At 36.9% G+C, this 14,461-nt stretch overlaps 1 protein-coding gene across 1 annotated transcript in view; it reads right to left on the bottom strand.

Moving 5' to 3' along the window:
* LOC135205318 (ubiquitin-conjugating enzyme E2 H) overlaps positions 1 to 9,374 on the bottom strand; it is a 35,802-nt gene extending 26,428 nt beyond the window's left edge. Inside the window, exons 1-2 of the mRNA XM_064235750.1 lie at positions 9,208 to 9,374; positions 531 to 607 (exon numbers count right to left, since the gene is read on the bottom strand). Coding sequence (XP_064091820.1) covers positions 531 to 607; positions 9,208 to 9,260 — 130 coding nt within the window. The 5' untranslated portion in view covers positions 9,261 to 9,374. The remainder of the gene's footprint in view (positions 1 to 530; positions 608 to 9,207) is intronic.
* Positions 9,375 to 14,461: the final 5,087 nt, after the last annotated feature.

Raw genomic sequence — 14,461 nt, 5'->3', positions numbered from 1 at the left:
TATGGTCCAGAGAAAAATCTGCAAATCTGGAGAACACAAATATGGAGGTCCACTGCATAAACAAAAGTGTGCTTTTGAGAACCTGCTCGATTCTCGGAAGCTCTTTTGAATGTATATTTCTACAATATATATTTACCTCTACACTACTGTGGATTTCTTCACCAGTGTGTAAATTATCAGTCTACATTAAGACAACCTCTCATAAGTTAGAAACTAAGTACTGTACAGGCAGTCCCAGTTTGCGGTGGGGATTCCCTTCCTGACAGTGCGCCGTAACCTGAAAAATGCCGCAAACTGGAATATCGTAACAATAATGGAAATAAATGGGGCTTACAGCACTTTAAAACTGGGTTAAGGCACCATAAACCTGGGTATGGCATTGTAAAACTGCTTACGCCACAGTACAATCAGGCTAATGGCACTGTGAGCCAAGTGCTGTAAAGTCACAACACAGTAAACAGTGTGTGCTGTAACCTGCTATCTCTATATATCCTATTAAATGCTTTCAAAAACAAATCTTCTTAACTTACTGCCTTTTGGTCCATAAAATTTCACACAGAACTCATTGAGGCCGTTCAACATCGTTACTTCATGCTTCTTCTCGATTCTGACATATTGGTTAAGGAAAAGTGCATCCGTCAACAAAACATCATTCTAATCTAACACATTTATTGCAATATTTTTATTTGCTTTTTACTGTAATTATTTGAATGTCTGCCAATTATCTTCAAGTTTAATTAAATACACTTAATAGCATCCATTTTCCCCTATCTCTTTCAGAGAAAGAGAGAGTGCCAATCAGACTATCAAGCAAGGATCCAATACAATAACATGCCTAAACTTAAGTAAACAACATATAAGACTAAAATTAACAAGACCAATAACAATCTCATACTTCCGAACTGCTAAAAGTTTTGGAGGAAAAAGGAAATGTACATATCACAAAAAAATCCTCCGTTACGGTAAAAATTCTTAAAACTCATACATCTTTTTGCTAAGCAACCACAACTGCAGCAGTAAGGATTAAAAGTGAAGTGAAATGAAACTGGGAATTGGAGACTGAATAGAATATGTATAGGATGTAGGCCAAAGGCCAGGCACTGGGTCCTACGAGGTTATCCAGCACTGAAAAGGATTTTGGCCATGAAAAGGTTTGATGGAAGGTGTATCTGGATGAAAACCTTGCAGTTGCACTATGAATCAACTGTTCGGAGTGGGTGAAAGTAAGATGGAATAGAATACGAACGGAGGTATAGTAAAAGGAATGAGAGGTTGTAGCTATGGGCTGAAGGGAAGCTGCAAAGAACATTAAGTACGTAATGCCTACAGTGAATTGCATGAGGTGCACTGATGGCACTAACCCCCATGAGGGTGGATTCTTGATTTCAAAAGCAGAGTAACACCTGGGAAAAAAACAAAAAAAAAAAAAAAACAACAACAACAACAACAGATCTGCTGATGGCAATGACTCTAACCTTGTTGCTCAGGAAACTTTTGAAAATTGGGATTCACGAAAGATAAATTGGAGCAAAAGTGACGGTCAAAGATGTTAACACTAACGAACTATATTCAATCACCAATACGCAATGTATAGAGATGAAAAGAGACCGAAGAAAAAGTAGTGTAGACTAGGAGAAAATGGGGCTTTGCTGGTCATTGGCGGGAAGGCAAGAGGGGAGTCGGGGACGTGCACGATGATACTGACGATAGTTTGGCTAGAAATTTGGTTTTACGTTCTTGGAAGGCACTCTTGCAAATTATGCCGTGCAAAGCTGTTTATCATTTCTTTAGTTATATACACTGTACACTGTAGTGTGAGTAGTATGGTGTGCAACTACGTATAGTTTGTTCAACATTTTTTTTCTGTATTCCAATTTCAGATCTTTCACCACAATGAAAACCAGGGACATTTCTGGGGACAGGTCACTGAAAATGGGACTGTGGCTGGTCTGAGGCAGTTACAGCATACTGAAACCCGCATAACATCGGAGCTACAGTGTGGGTAGTTCTCACTCCCAAACCTATCGAAAGTTATAACACACTTTCTCTGAAAGTGGCTGGAATCTTACATTCTTTGACATAAAACTCGCCTATAAGAAATTAATATCGCTGTACTGAAATGTACCCATCAGCACGTTTGAGAGAATTAAAAGAATTAAATGGCAAATATACTGACAGTTACATAGATTGCATCAAGCATATAACCTATAATCAATCATCAGTACATATACTGTCATCTATGTACTACGTATATGCATTAAGGGGGCCTTCTGGCTGGAAACTTTTTCTGGGGGACTATGTTTATATTTACATCACTGAAAGTGTACCATTCATAGAGTGGTTTCCCAAGGTTAAAATCAACTACTCCCCGTTTTGCAACCCCCCCTAAAAAAAAACCCAAATCCCCCCCATAAAAATGACCTTTTGTTTCGAGCTAATAACTTTGTTAATTTTTTATATTTTCTTGTAAAATTTTGTGTGTGCATAGAAGAGATGTTGGTGTACGAAGTCAAAGAGAAATATTCGCTAATTTTACTATAGTTTGATTTTTATGATAGAAAGTGTGGCTCTTTTTAATTCTATAAGCATGTTTCTACTACTACTATAGAAATAGCAAAGTTATTAGAAGATATATTGAAAAAAGTTAGTTTTGAGATACGAGCAATTAAAGATTTGCAAAGAATGTTGCATATTATAATGTGCACTTTTGTGCATCAGAACCATTATTTTGGTGTAAAATATTTTGATTATGCATCCATATAGGCTCCTGGTCCCCCCCCTACCCACCCGGGCAGGGTATTACTCTTTCATCAAGAGGGTATCAATGTTGCCCAATCTTCTTTTTGTTGCCAGGTTGTTTTTAATTGAATCCACCTGGTGTGTAGACTTCTTCATTTTGCTGTCTTTCTTTTTTCTACCTTTCTTCTTCCTAAGGCCAGAAAAAGATAAATATAGTCCGACAAGTCAGCTGATCGCCAAACGGAGCAAATAATGACACACCCCCTTTCGTCAACGTTCTAACTCCGAGTCTTCAACAGCTGGGAACTTTGTTTTGATGGAAGTCGATGCCAGGAAAACATATCGTACTCCATTCATGTTCATCCAAGTTCTTATAATAAAGTATTTCTAGATATTTTGATATAATATCACAGTGCCTCGGTTTTCATAGATAACTGTCATATAAAGTATCTCTCAAAAAAATGCTCTAGCAGTAAAACTATTGGAGATATTAACATAAAACTTCATAACCAGATACCCAAGTCCTACATCGTTGCCATGGTAACAAAAACTGGAAATGACAAAATTCCTTGTAAAACACCATTTCTCAGCCGGAAGTCCCCTTAAGAGAAATCAAGTTGCTAAATTCTTGATAATACATATTTAAAAAAAAACACTGACTAGCATGTGATACCCAAGTCATTACTGTTGGAGTAACAATTTAAAAAGTTGCAAAACGAGAGAGAGAGAGAGAGAGAGAGAGAGAGAGAGAGAGAAACTCTGTAGTATGATAGGAGCAAAACCAAGTTAGAACAATGACAACACACTTCACGTGACAAGCGAGTGTCTTATCAGCACTGTAGTTGTGAAGGTCAGGACAACATAACCACTCAAGTTTTCCTGCATTAATTTGCATACAGCACCTTTGGGTCTTGGGTCATCAGAACTGTGGAGACTACAAAATTAATCAATTGTAAAATTACAAATTACCCATAAAGTATATTATTAGCATAGTGCAGACTACTTATACCACATAAAGAATCTGTTCCTAAGAAAAACCATTAATAGAATAGAGAATATGGAATTTTTCATCCAAAGGCCATGCACAGGAAACTGAGGTTATTCAGTGCTGAAAGGAAAATTACAAGTAGAAAGGTCTCAAAGGTGTAGCAGGACGACAACCTCACAGTTGCATTTTGAAACAATTAGGAGAAGGTGGAAAGTGATAAGATGAATGAGAATATGAATGGAGGTACAATAAAAGGAGTTGCAGCTCCATGGTGCTAGCCACCTACGGGGCAAAAAACCAACAGGAAGCTGTAAAAACCTTTGGTAACCCCTACAGGGTGCTGTACCATGCAAGGAGCCACCATTTTAACAGGTGACTTGGTGAGGGAAAATGTTAAGAGAATTCTTTTCTAGAACTACCAGGAAAAAAAATCTTTAATTATACATTGAAACTTATTTCATTTACTGTGAGCTCCATTCTTCTTGCAGACTGGTTCAAAAGCATAATGCATAGAAGAAGATATTTAGAGTACAAAACACTATGAAAGCTGATCCAACAACACTCATTCTGTTACCACAATAAAGCACATAAAGCAAGTCTTCCTAGTACTGGGTGCGTATTGTGTTGGGATTGATACACAATAAATTCCTTCAAAGTTGAGGCTCACATATAAGGAGGGTGGTTATGTTAGGTTTTTGTTGGCAAAGTGTGCCACATTAATTTTACAGCTCATTTATAAACATTTTGCTGTGTAACCTTCTGCCACAGACTATACACACCAAGAAAACTATCATACTCCTCACTCTTCTCACCAATCTAAAATATTGCATGCTGTCAACAATAGCAAGTGCTTTTTGACAAAAAAATACATGGAGTCGCAACTTTCATAACAAAGTAAACCTCATTCAAGATTTGATGTTTCCCACAAATTCCAATGTACACGATACATTTCAAAATTTTTCATTTGCTCCTATGAGAACACAAACCCTCGTCTTTATATGGACACCTAGCTTCAAGAGGACAAATTACCTCAAATTTGTAGCAGTGTACATGCCACCTTCAATTTCAATTTCCCAGTCATGTAGGTGAGCAACAAGTCAACTAACTCATGCATTTGAACTGTGTTGGGCCAACAGATCCCCATACTTGAGTGGAGTACGACCAAGGAAGTACAAGAGGACCTTGTGTAGAAACTGGATCACAGGCTGTGCCATAAGTATATACGTGTAAAGATTAGGGTTAGTACCCTCATGGGAGTTTTTTAAAATTTACCATTCATAACAACTTACCCCCAAAATGGGAGTAAATTGGAAATGACAACAAAAATTTAAACTATAGTAATAACTGTTCCTTGAGATTTAGCAAGTCCTACAGAACTATGTACTATATGTACTCAGTTTCAACTCTTCTGTCACTAAAAAAATTAACAATCACTGACTGCTGGCCATAGCATCTTGTGGGATGTACTGCCCATAGGCAGAGGATGAAAGAAAAATAGTAGAGGAAGTACACAGCACGAGAGAATAATGAATGACTATGAAAGAAATGAGAGAAGTAAACAATCTAGAGAGAGAATTACAAACAAATGAGGCAGGCAAGAAAGAAATAACAGCGATCCTACTGCCTTAAAACTTGAAATTATAGGACTAGGCTTACATGTTTGTTCAAAATCTTGACTAATTTTCAGTGTCAAATTACAGAACTAGGCCTACACGTTTTTTCAAACTGTTGACTAATTGAGAAAATTCTGTACTTTTAAATGTAAAAACCGTAATATCAATACTGTACTGTATACCCTACCAATGCAGAGTTTAATGCTCATCGAAAAATACGTACCATTTTCATTAAGTTAAGAGTTTTTCCTCATCACTTGTCTAGTCTCCATTACTGTGACCTGGTTCAAGATAAAATCTACATATCGAAAAACACATCCTTCAATGTGCCTCCAGTAATGGATTTCTTAATTTCCCTTACTTCGATTAACACATACTTTTCAATAATGTTAAACTTTTCCTGTAGTCAGTAAGAGAGGGGGCATGCATTCTTGTACAGAGGCCTATGCAGATTTTTACCTCATGAAGATTTTACCTCACACCAGCCTTAACCACTCACGAGATCTATCAATGTCAACAAAATGGTATACCAATACTCGAAGGCAGAGCCCGACAATGCTTATAAAGTTTTCTAGGTTAGTAGCCAATAAACTGCTGAACGTCAGAAAAGGCAGAAACGTATTAAAATTAGTATTAAAGTGCTTCTTTCTGTATCATTGAAAAAACATTTTGAATGTTTAGCTTCATTAGGCTTATAAACGAAAAGCATTCATTATGCTTATATACAAAAAGCATATGGAAAATACATTAGTAGTTTTAATTTTAAACCAATCTTTTTCAACATTTAACACTTCGATAAACTCATTGTTTCCATACAGTACAGTAAGCTTTGTTAATAGCCAGTTTTCTTATGTTCTTCCTCCAGAATTTTAAAGAACTACTGTAGCATTACCCTCACCGCCCCTTATTTTCATGATGTGATTTCTAAAGGGTAAATTTCATAAAACAAGCAATATCTTAAAGATGGTAAGTAGATCCGCATGAAAGACAATAACAAGCAGATATGTGAAACCATAACTAAAAAGAAATTTTGCAAGGTTTGACCATGCCAGTCCCATATTTTATAGAATTTCATTCATAACTTAAACAATTAATGAAAATTTACAAAGAAAAAAATACAATTGACACATGTATGTTCGACACTGGTAGTATAAACAAGCTGTATACCTCTGTGCAATCATAACAAAACTAAGCAATGTAACCCGAGACTAGTACTGTAGGCCGTTATTTATAAAATGCCTACAATCATCATTAAAAAAAATCACATAGTCAAGTCATTTGGCACATTTACAATACTAATTTCATTTATTTTAAAGGATGCTTATGTAATATATATTGTTTATTTAAAAGATATTTCACATCTGCAAAGTGCAGACTACCACATTGGGATAAAAGCGCTAGCATTTCAGCTGAAGCTCTGAATCTGAAAGTCATTGTGGATCATTTTCCTCTGTTTGTTCATACACGTTTACCAGTACTTCTTGCTGGTACTGTACGTTTAGTTTTAATATCAATATTGCCTGAGTGTACCTATTAAAACTCCTTAGAACGTACCTATCTTCGGTTATTTTTGCACTTTCTGTGCATGAAGAACATATTTTTCATTGTTATTTTTGCACTTTTTTTTAACATTGCGCATGAAAGAACATATTTTTCATTGTTATTTTTGCACCTTTTTTAACATATGTATGACCCTGTGTTTTCCATATATACAAATGCCTTTGTAGGGATTCAAAGTCTGTTGACATTCAAATAAGATGGAATTAAGCAAATTGGCAACCGACATCATGAGCTGCGCTGACACGAACAATTGTTAATGAAGACAATGGCATTCAGATGACAGATCAGCTGACACCAACTTTAGTTTGCAGTACTTCTGCCTTATTTCCTTTGTTCACTTTGGTCTTTAACCAAACATATGACCAATTCTGCACAATTTTCATCTGCACAATTTTCACAATACCATTAAATGCAAATCCTAAAGTCAGCTATTAATTCAGCGAATGTGAATAGTAGCCTGCTCAACTTACTTTCCTGTTATTATGATACAAGAAAAGAGGCAAACGTAAGCCGCAATAAAATTATGCAAACTCGTTACAGTACAAGCGTTTGAAACAATAGTATATGTATTTAATCCCAAGCCTAAATAAATCAATTTACAACCAATTCTCAAACCTAATTAAAAGTGTACTATGGCAACCAAAACATTAGCCTAAATTGCTTAAAATTCAGTGTTAACAATGTAAAATCTTTGTTTGGGCTTGCCAATAATGAAATGAGTCTGAATTATACAAAGAACAAGTAGAATGAAAGAAACTAAACCTTACACCAACAAAGAGAAATTACTTGAATGAACAATAACTTAGGGAACAAAGTAAAACTCATTTAGGACCTAATTTCTCCGCAAATTCCTACGTATAGGAGACATCTAAACAAAGGCAAGTTAAATCATCGTACGCTTTCAACTACGTAACAAAGTAAGCCATGTTTAGGATGTATGTTACCAACAAAATCGAACATATCCTACTATAGCATACAAAGACAGAATGGCAAATAAAATAAATCATTCGCTGTAGCAAATGACTTGCTTATTTCAATGATACACCAGCGAGCAGGCCACATTACACCACTGTGCGATCTTCTTTGTTCTCGTGCGATACCAATAGCTCTAATACAAAGCATGTGTCCAAGCTATCAACCAGGCTACTTCACCCAACACCCGGAGACACTTCGAGTACACCCTAGTGCTGCTAAATATACTTCATAAGGGGTCAAATACACATAAAAAAACAGTGTCAACACTTCACAAAGGATGAACAAAGGCTACGTTGAAGAACACTCCCCAAGTCTTCTCAACACTAAATTTTACGCCCAAATACCGAGACAATGGAACAAAACAGCCACAGGGCTTTGTTACCGAAGCCTTTTAATTTCAATACAAAAAGCTTGACCTGGGCTAGTCTTGTAAGTACCCCAGGGCCCAGAACAATGATACCAACGTATGCCGCACTTTTTTCGACAGGACTCTTGCCCAATATATATCCTGGGCCTTCATGACAAAACACCAGGATGGAATTTCAGGCTGAAGGTCGTCGGAAGGGGTCGTCAGAAGAGGTCGTCGGAAGGGGTCCTCAGAAGAGGTCGTCGGAAGGGGTCCTCAGAAGAGGTCGTCGTAAGAGGTCCGTCAGAAGAGATCCTCAAAAGAGGTCGTCAGAAGGACCCCAAGACACATACTTAAGAGGCCAGGCTGATTAAAGCTGCCAGGTGACTGCTGCAGAACAAAACCAGTTTCCTTCCCAATTCCGATATCGAGGTCTAGAGCTACCTGCGGGTCTTCGGACACCCCCCCCCCACCCCCAATACCCTCTGTCCATGCCCCCCCCCCGCCCCCCCCCTCGCAAAAAAAAATCGCAATTGGGTACGTCTCAGGTCGCCCCCTTGTTTGCGATTGCAAAGGACGAAGGGGGGGGGGGCGAAGGCCCACATTTGGCAAAAATGGTCCCTATCAAAACAAATAAATGGGTGTTCGCGAAAAGGTCATAATGGGTCACGCCACGAAATGCCCCCACACCAGAGAGAGAGAGAGAGAGAGAGAGAGAGAGAGAGAATATCCTTTTCCGTTGCAGAAAATTCTATTCTTTAGAGAAGGCGTCATGGCAGTGTCGTAGAGAGAGAAAGAGAGAGAGAGAGAGATACCCTTCCCAGTTCACCCAGAACGCAAAAGGAAAAGGAGAGAGAGAGAGAGAAAGAGAGAGTAAGAGAGTGAGAGAAAGAGAGAAAGAGAGAGAGAGAGAGATAGGGAATCATCCTCTCTCGCTAACAAATTGAAAAGCTTTTTTTTCTCCCTTGATGCCAGTAAAAGGATACAGTTTGATGACGTCAGTGTCCATGCGACGCTTTCCTGCACTTGGAGAAGACATCCTGGAGGATCTGCGAGGGCCACGACGCCCCTAAAACCTTCGTCCTGTGGAGAGCGAGACAGATATGCACCTTTACACTTCCTAACAATGGCGACCTTCTGATGAGATCTATGACGTCATACACGAACCTCGCAGCGGGCTGAAAGTCGTTCCCCCCCACGGGGGCGTTCGCTAAGCTTCCCTTTTTTCCAACGCAGTTTTTTTTATATATCATTATAATTTTACGGCTTTGTCGCTAAAGAATGAATAAAGTTCGTCTTCGTGAGCTTTTGAATTATTTATTTCAATATCCATCAGTGTAGTCTAACTGGACCTACGTCTGGCAGCTACGCCATGTTAGTTTTTACGTTTTAGCATGTCAAGTGTATTTCTTTTTACGTGGGACTATTTTAGTTTGATTTTCGTGCTGTTAACGGTTTCTGTCACTGTTTTAGGTATTCATGACACAAAATTATATAATCAGGCCTTATTCATTGCGATTTATTTCTTCTTAGGTCTATATGTGTCTACTAAAACAACCGTATGTTAAAGTTCGGGCGATTATGAAACTATTAGCATGATTCAGCTCCGACGAAAATTACATATAATACTTTTTTAAAGTATGTATAAAGTTTCTAGTAAACAGGTTTCGAAATTTATTTCATTATATACCTGGATATCCAGTAGCTTTTACGAACGGACGTATAAAACAACAATACGATGTGTTTATACCTTGAAGTTCACGGAATTGTTCTAATAAAAAAAAATCCAGCTACGTGTGATTCGAAACTTTTAGATTTAATTTATTTTTCAGATAAATTCTTTACAAGATGGCAGTGCGTCTCAATAGCATTTTATTTGATTTAGTTTACTTTTTAAGTAAACACGAGCATCGAAACAACGGTATTTTAACCTCCCCCCTCCCCTTTTTTAATGAAAGTATTCGCAGTTAAACCCAAAACATGTATTTCAAGTTTGTAATCGATGGCTTGGCATTTTCAGACGTTACTGATAAAATTAACGCATTTAAGCTCTGTTTCGACGCAATCAAGATATCTACATTTCCAAACATTGTTTACATTAAGTTCTAATGGATGACTTATCCTTCTTATGGGGGGAATGCAGACCTACTGGTCTTGGTGCTCAAGTAGTTATTTATCGCTCAAACTTGGCTATTTTTGTGGTTCGATTTCGACATCACAGCTCGATTTAGATGGCTGATTCAACCAGACTTGTATATGAGACAGGTGTTGAAATGCACCTCTGGACTCGGTGCAACCAACAGAGAGAGAGAGAGAGAGAGAGAGAGAGAGAGAGAGAGTCTGGCCTTCCAAACTTCTTCAGACATCTCTCTCTCTCTCTCTCTCTCTCTCTCTCTCTCTCTCTCTCTCTCTCTCTCTCTCTATATTATATATATATATATATATATATATATATATATATATATATATATATATATATATATCAAATATAACTTACCTACAGGGGTAGCTCCAATGGAAAAAGGACATATTAGACAACGTCACATCTGTCTATCAAGTGTTGTATTATGGATGAACCCCTTGTGCTGACAACTTCAACAGAAGGAGGCGTTCATTGTGCCTGCACATAGGTCTCATCCATGTGGCATTAAATCGCCCTAAAAAAACGCACTGAACCACTCACCTTTGGAGCATGCATGGCATGGTCTCTCCCACTTCCTAGGGAGGTAGATGTTTAGAGACTTTCTCATTCTCTCCCCTACCACGTCCATCTAGCACTTTCTAGCTAGTACATCGCTATATAAAAATTAAATTATTCAAATATTTGGATAACTATATACATTTACTTGTTTGTGTACTTATGATAAGGTCTACATAACTATTTATAAGACCAATTGTCTATTTATTTAATATTTAGTTACCGTACCCTGCAACTTCCTACTAGTTGCAAAGAAGAAGAAGACTTGAACGCTCAGACTGTAAATACAAGAACATTATGTAAATGAGCCGATATTCTGATGAATAAAACGTCAAGTAAGACGAGAGAGAGAGAGAGAGAGAGAGCTTACACGCTTATCTTACGATAAAAGGTTGCTGATAACGGCCTCACTGAAAACATTCTCAGTTATCACTTATTACGTTCCTTCTCCGTTTTTAAAAGTTGTGACAAAAGGAAAACCTCAAAGCAGTTGTGCTATAAATCAATTGTGAGGAGAGGGTAGAAAGTAAGATAGAGGAAAATGAATATGAAAGGATGTTGCAGCTATAGGAGCCATGGAAGGCACGCTGCAAAGAACCTCAAGTAATGCCTACAGTCCACCACAAGAGGTTCACTGACGGCACTATCCCGCTTCGTTGCTTGAAATGTGTGTCATGTAGTACTACAGCGTGAGACTTACAAATGTAGACATCACGTGATGTGTTATCATTTACCGACTAATTATCAAAATATATAAAAAAAATAAAAACTTCCATGGCTTTATTTCAGATGTGTCCATCACGAATACCAACAGAAATTTCGTTACTCTCGGTGAGAGAGAGAGAGAGAGAAGAGAGAGAGAGAGAGAGAGAGAGAGAGAGAGAGAGAGAGAGAGAGTTTTACGAACATACACCGATCAGATTACGTTCTTTCCCGTCGGAGGAATCCTTTCCGCCTCTTCGGCACTCGGCAGTTCCCGTCGAAGTGATCAACAGATAACTTCGACTTTGGGTATACTAGGGAACCTTGGAGTGTACCTCATCCGATAAGTGCATCTTCCTATTCATAATCAGAGGCTGGCTGTTCCAATTTACTGTCGAAATCGGATTATCTTCAAGCTTTTTTCGGGGGGGTGGTCACTGGGTCGATTTGTCAAATTGTCACTTGGTTCGGAGGCTGACGTACACAGCAATTTTGCTGAAAAGTGAACAAAAAGTACAGATAATGAGGGTCAGTTGTGGAATTTTCAAAAATCCAGCAACAATTACAAGAACAACAATAAATTTCAATACAAAAATGGTCGCAAAATCATCAATTCTCTAGAATATTTTCAAGAAAACATACATACATATAACAGCATCACGAGATATGATTTAAAACTTTCTAAGGTTATATTTATTAATTATAATAATTCATTTATATGTATATATATATTTTAAATATTATATATATATATATATATAGATATATTATATATATATATATATATATATATATATATATATATATATATATATAAACAATAGAATTTTTCTTTATTTTTAAATTTCTTTACAGGCCTATGTATCGACATACGCGAACCCATGGTGCATACGGTAGAATGGACGCTTGCTTAACTATAAACACCTTTATCAATTTGCTTATTAATCTTTTATTCATGCATATTATCCGAAACCAGAAATCACATTTCATTTTGTCCAACATGCAGGCAAACTCGCGCTTTAAGCGGAACAATCATGCGTGTGTGTATGCGCGCATATGCGCGCATGTTTGTCCGTTGTGGGTCGATAGATGTGGAAGTGTAGATTGCGGGTTGGAAAGGCGGTGGAGAAGCTTAGACCTACTTACGTTATATCTCTTCGTACTTGACGTACAAGTGTTACTCAAGTCATTTTTTCCTATAAAACCTCAAGATAAGCGTATCCTATCAACTCTCCAGGACCGCTATAAGTTCTTGGTTGCGGGAGATTGAGGTCCATATATAGGCCTCCTTTTCACGTATAGGCCTATACCGACTTTCCTTTGTCTTGTCCAATCTACTTAATTCGATATTTATATATGAACAAGAACACATTTGATAACTGTGAAATTTACCGCTATTATGTATGTTAATGTAAATATTATTTTTTTTACTATATTTGTATTTACCCGACAATATTCAAAGCAACTGAACTACAATAGAAAATGAGAATTATCTTCATTTTGAACACATTTTGAAGCAACCCACTATAATAATAATAATAATAATAATAATAATAATAATAATAATAATAATAATAATAATTAATAATAATAACTGAAAGCTAATGGAAATCGTAGGTGCCTTACCGGAAACATTCTTTACTAGTGTTTACACTCTAGACAACCCATTTCGTGCATTCTCCATCGATCTAGAACTGTTACGGGACTAGCTTCATGGCTAATTGTCTATATTTCTATTGCCTTATTCTCCCTTGCTTGTTCTTACGTTGTTTAGTTTGACTTCTGTTACCAATTGCCGAGTTTGCCTTAATTGTAAGGTTTTTGCTCGACATAATATAGGTCTAGAGTTTGTTTGTTCATGACGTAAAATGAACAAACCCTAGGGCTATGCAGATATCGGCAGCCAATACCTAATAAAGCAAACTTGACAGACTAAATCAAGCGTCAAGCCAAAGGATAATCAGAAAATGCAAAAGCAATGAGGAAATAAAACAGAAAATAATCATAGAGCTAGTCTCAAAGTTACATTTGCGTGTATGGATATCATAAGCCGCCCATTAGAGTACTGGTAACAAACTAAAGTTTAATATTGTATACGCCCTAATGGATCGTACACTTTGCAATAGCATGCAAAGCAATGCTTATAATCTCTTGCAGCAAAGATGGAATGATTATCATTTTTATTTTTATCTGATTTTATACAAATACATACAATAAGTGTTGACCATCTGCATGTTAAATAATCATGGTCTAGGCCCTATAGCATAGCCATTATAAACCGTGTTTTTTTTTTTTATCAAGGAACTTTACTCTTTAATTAAATATTAAACGAACGAATTAGGTAACTCGTTCCCTCATATAGTGTAGGACCTAAAGCCATTTTTTAAACCGTTTCTTTATCAACGTACTTCATTCTTTAACTATACATTAAACTAATGAATTAGGTAACTCGTTCCATCATACAGTGCAGGCCTTATAGCCATTTTTTAAACCATGTTCTTGTATCAACGATTTTTCTTTAATTATATATTAAACTAACGAATTAGGTAACTCGTTCCATCATATAGTGTGGGCCCTATTGCCATTTTTAAACCATGTTTTTTTTTTATCAACGAACTTCATTCTTTAATTATATATTAAACGAACGAAATAGGAATTCCTTCCATCACATAGAGCCATTTCTTAAACCATGTTCTTTTATCAAATAACTTCATTCTTTAATTACATATTAGGATAATTAGGTAACTCGTTCCATCATATACACATCGACAAACAATCCAAAACATTACGACAAACGAGCGAAGAGAAGAGAGACATTCCGCTCGCCACGGAGCGAGCGA

The sequence above is a fragment of the Macrobrachium nipponense genome, chromosome 49 (assembly GCF_015104395.2).
Source record: "Macrobrachium nipponense isolate FS-2020 chromosome 49, ASM1510439v2, whole genome shotgun sequence".
In the NCBI taxonomy this organism is placed as follows: Eukaryota; Metazoa; Arthropoda; class Malacostraca; order Decapoda; family Palaemonidae; genus Macrobrachium; species Macrobrachium nipponense.
This window is presented reverse-complemented; position numbering and strand designations above follow the sequence as displayed.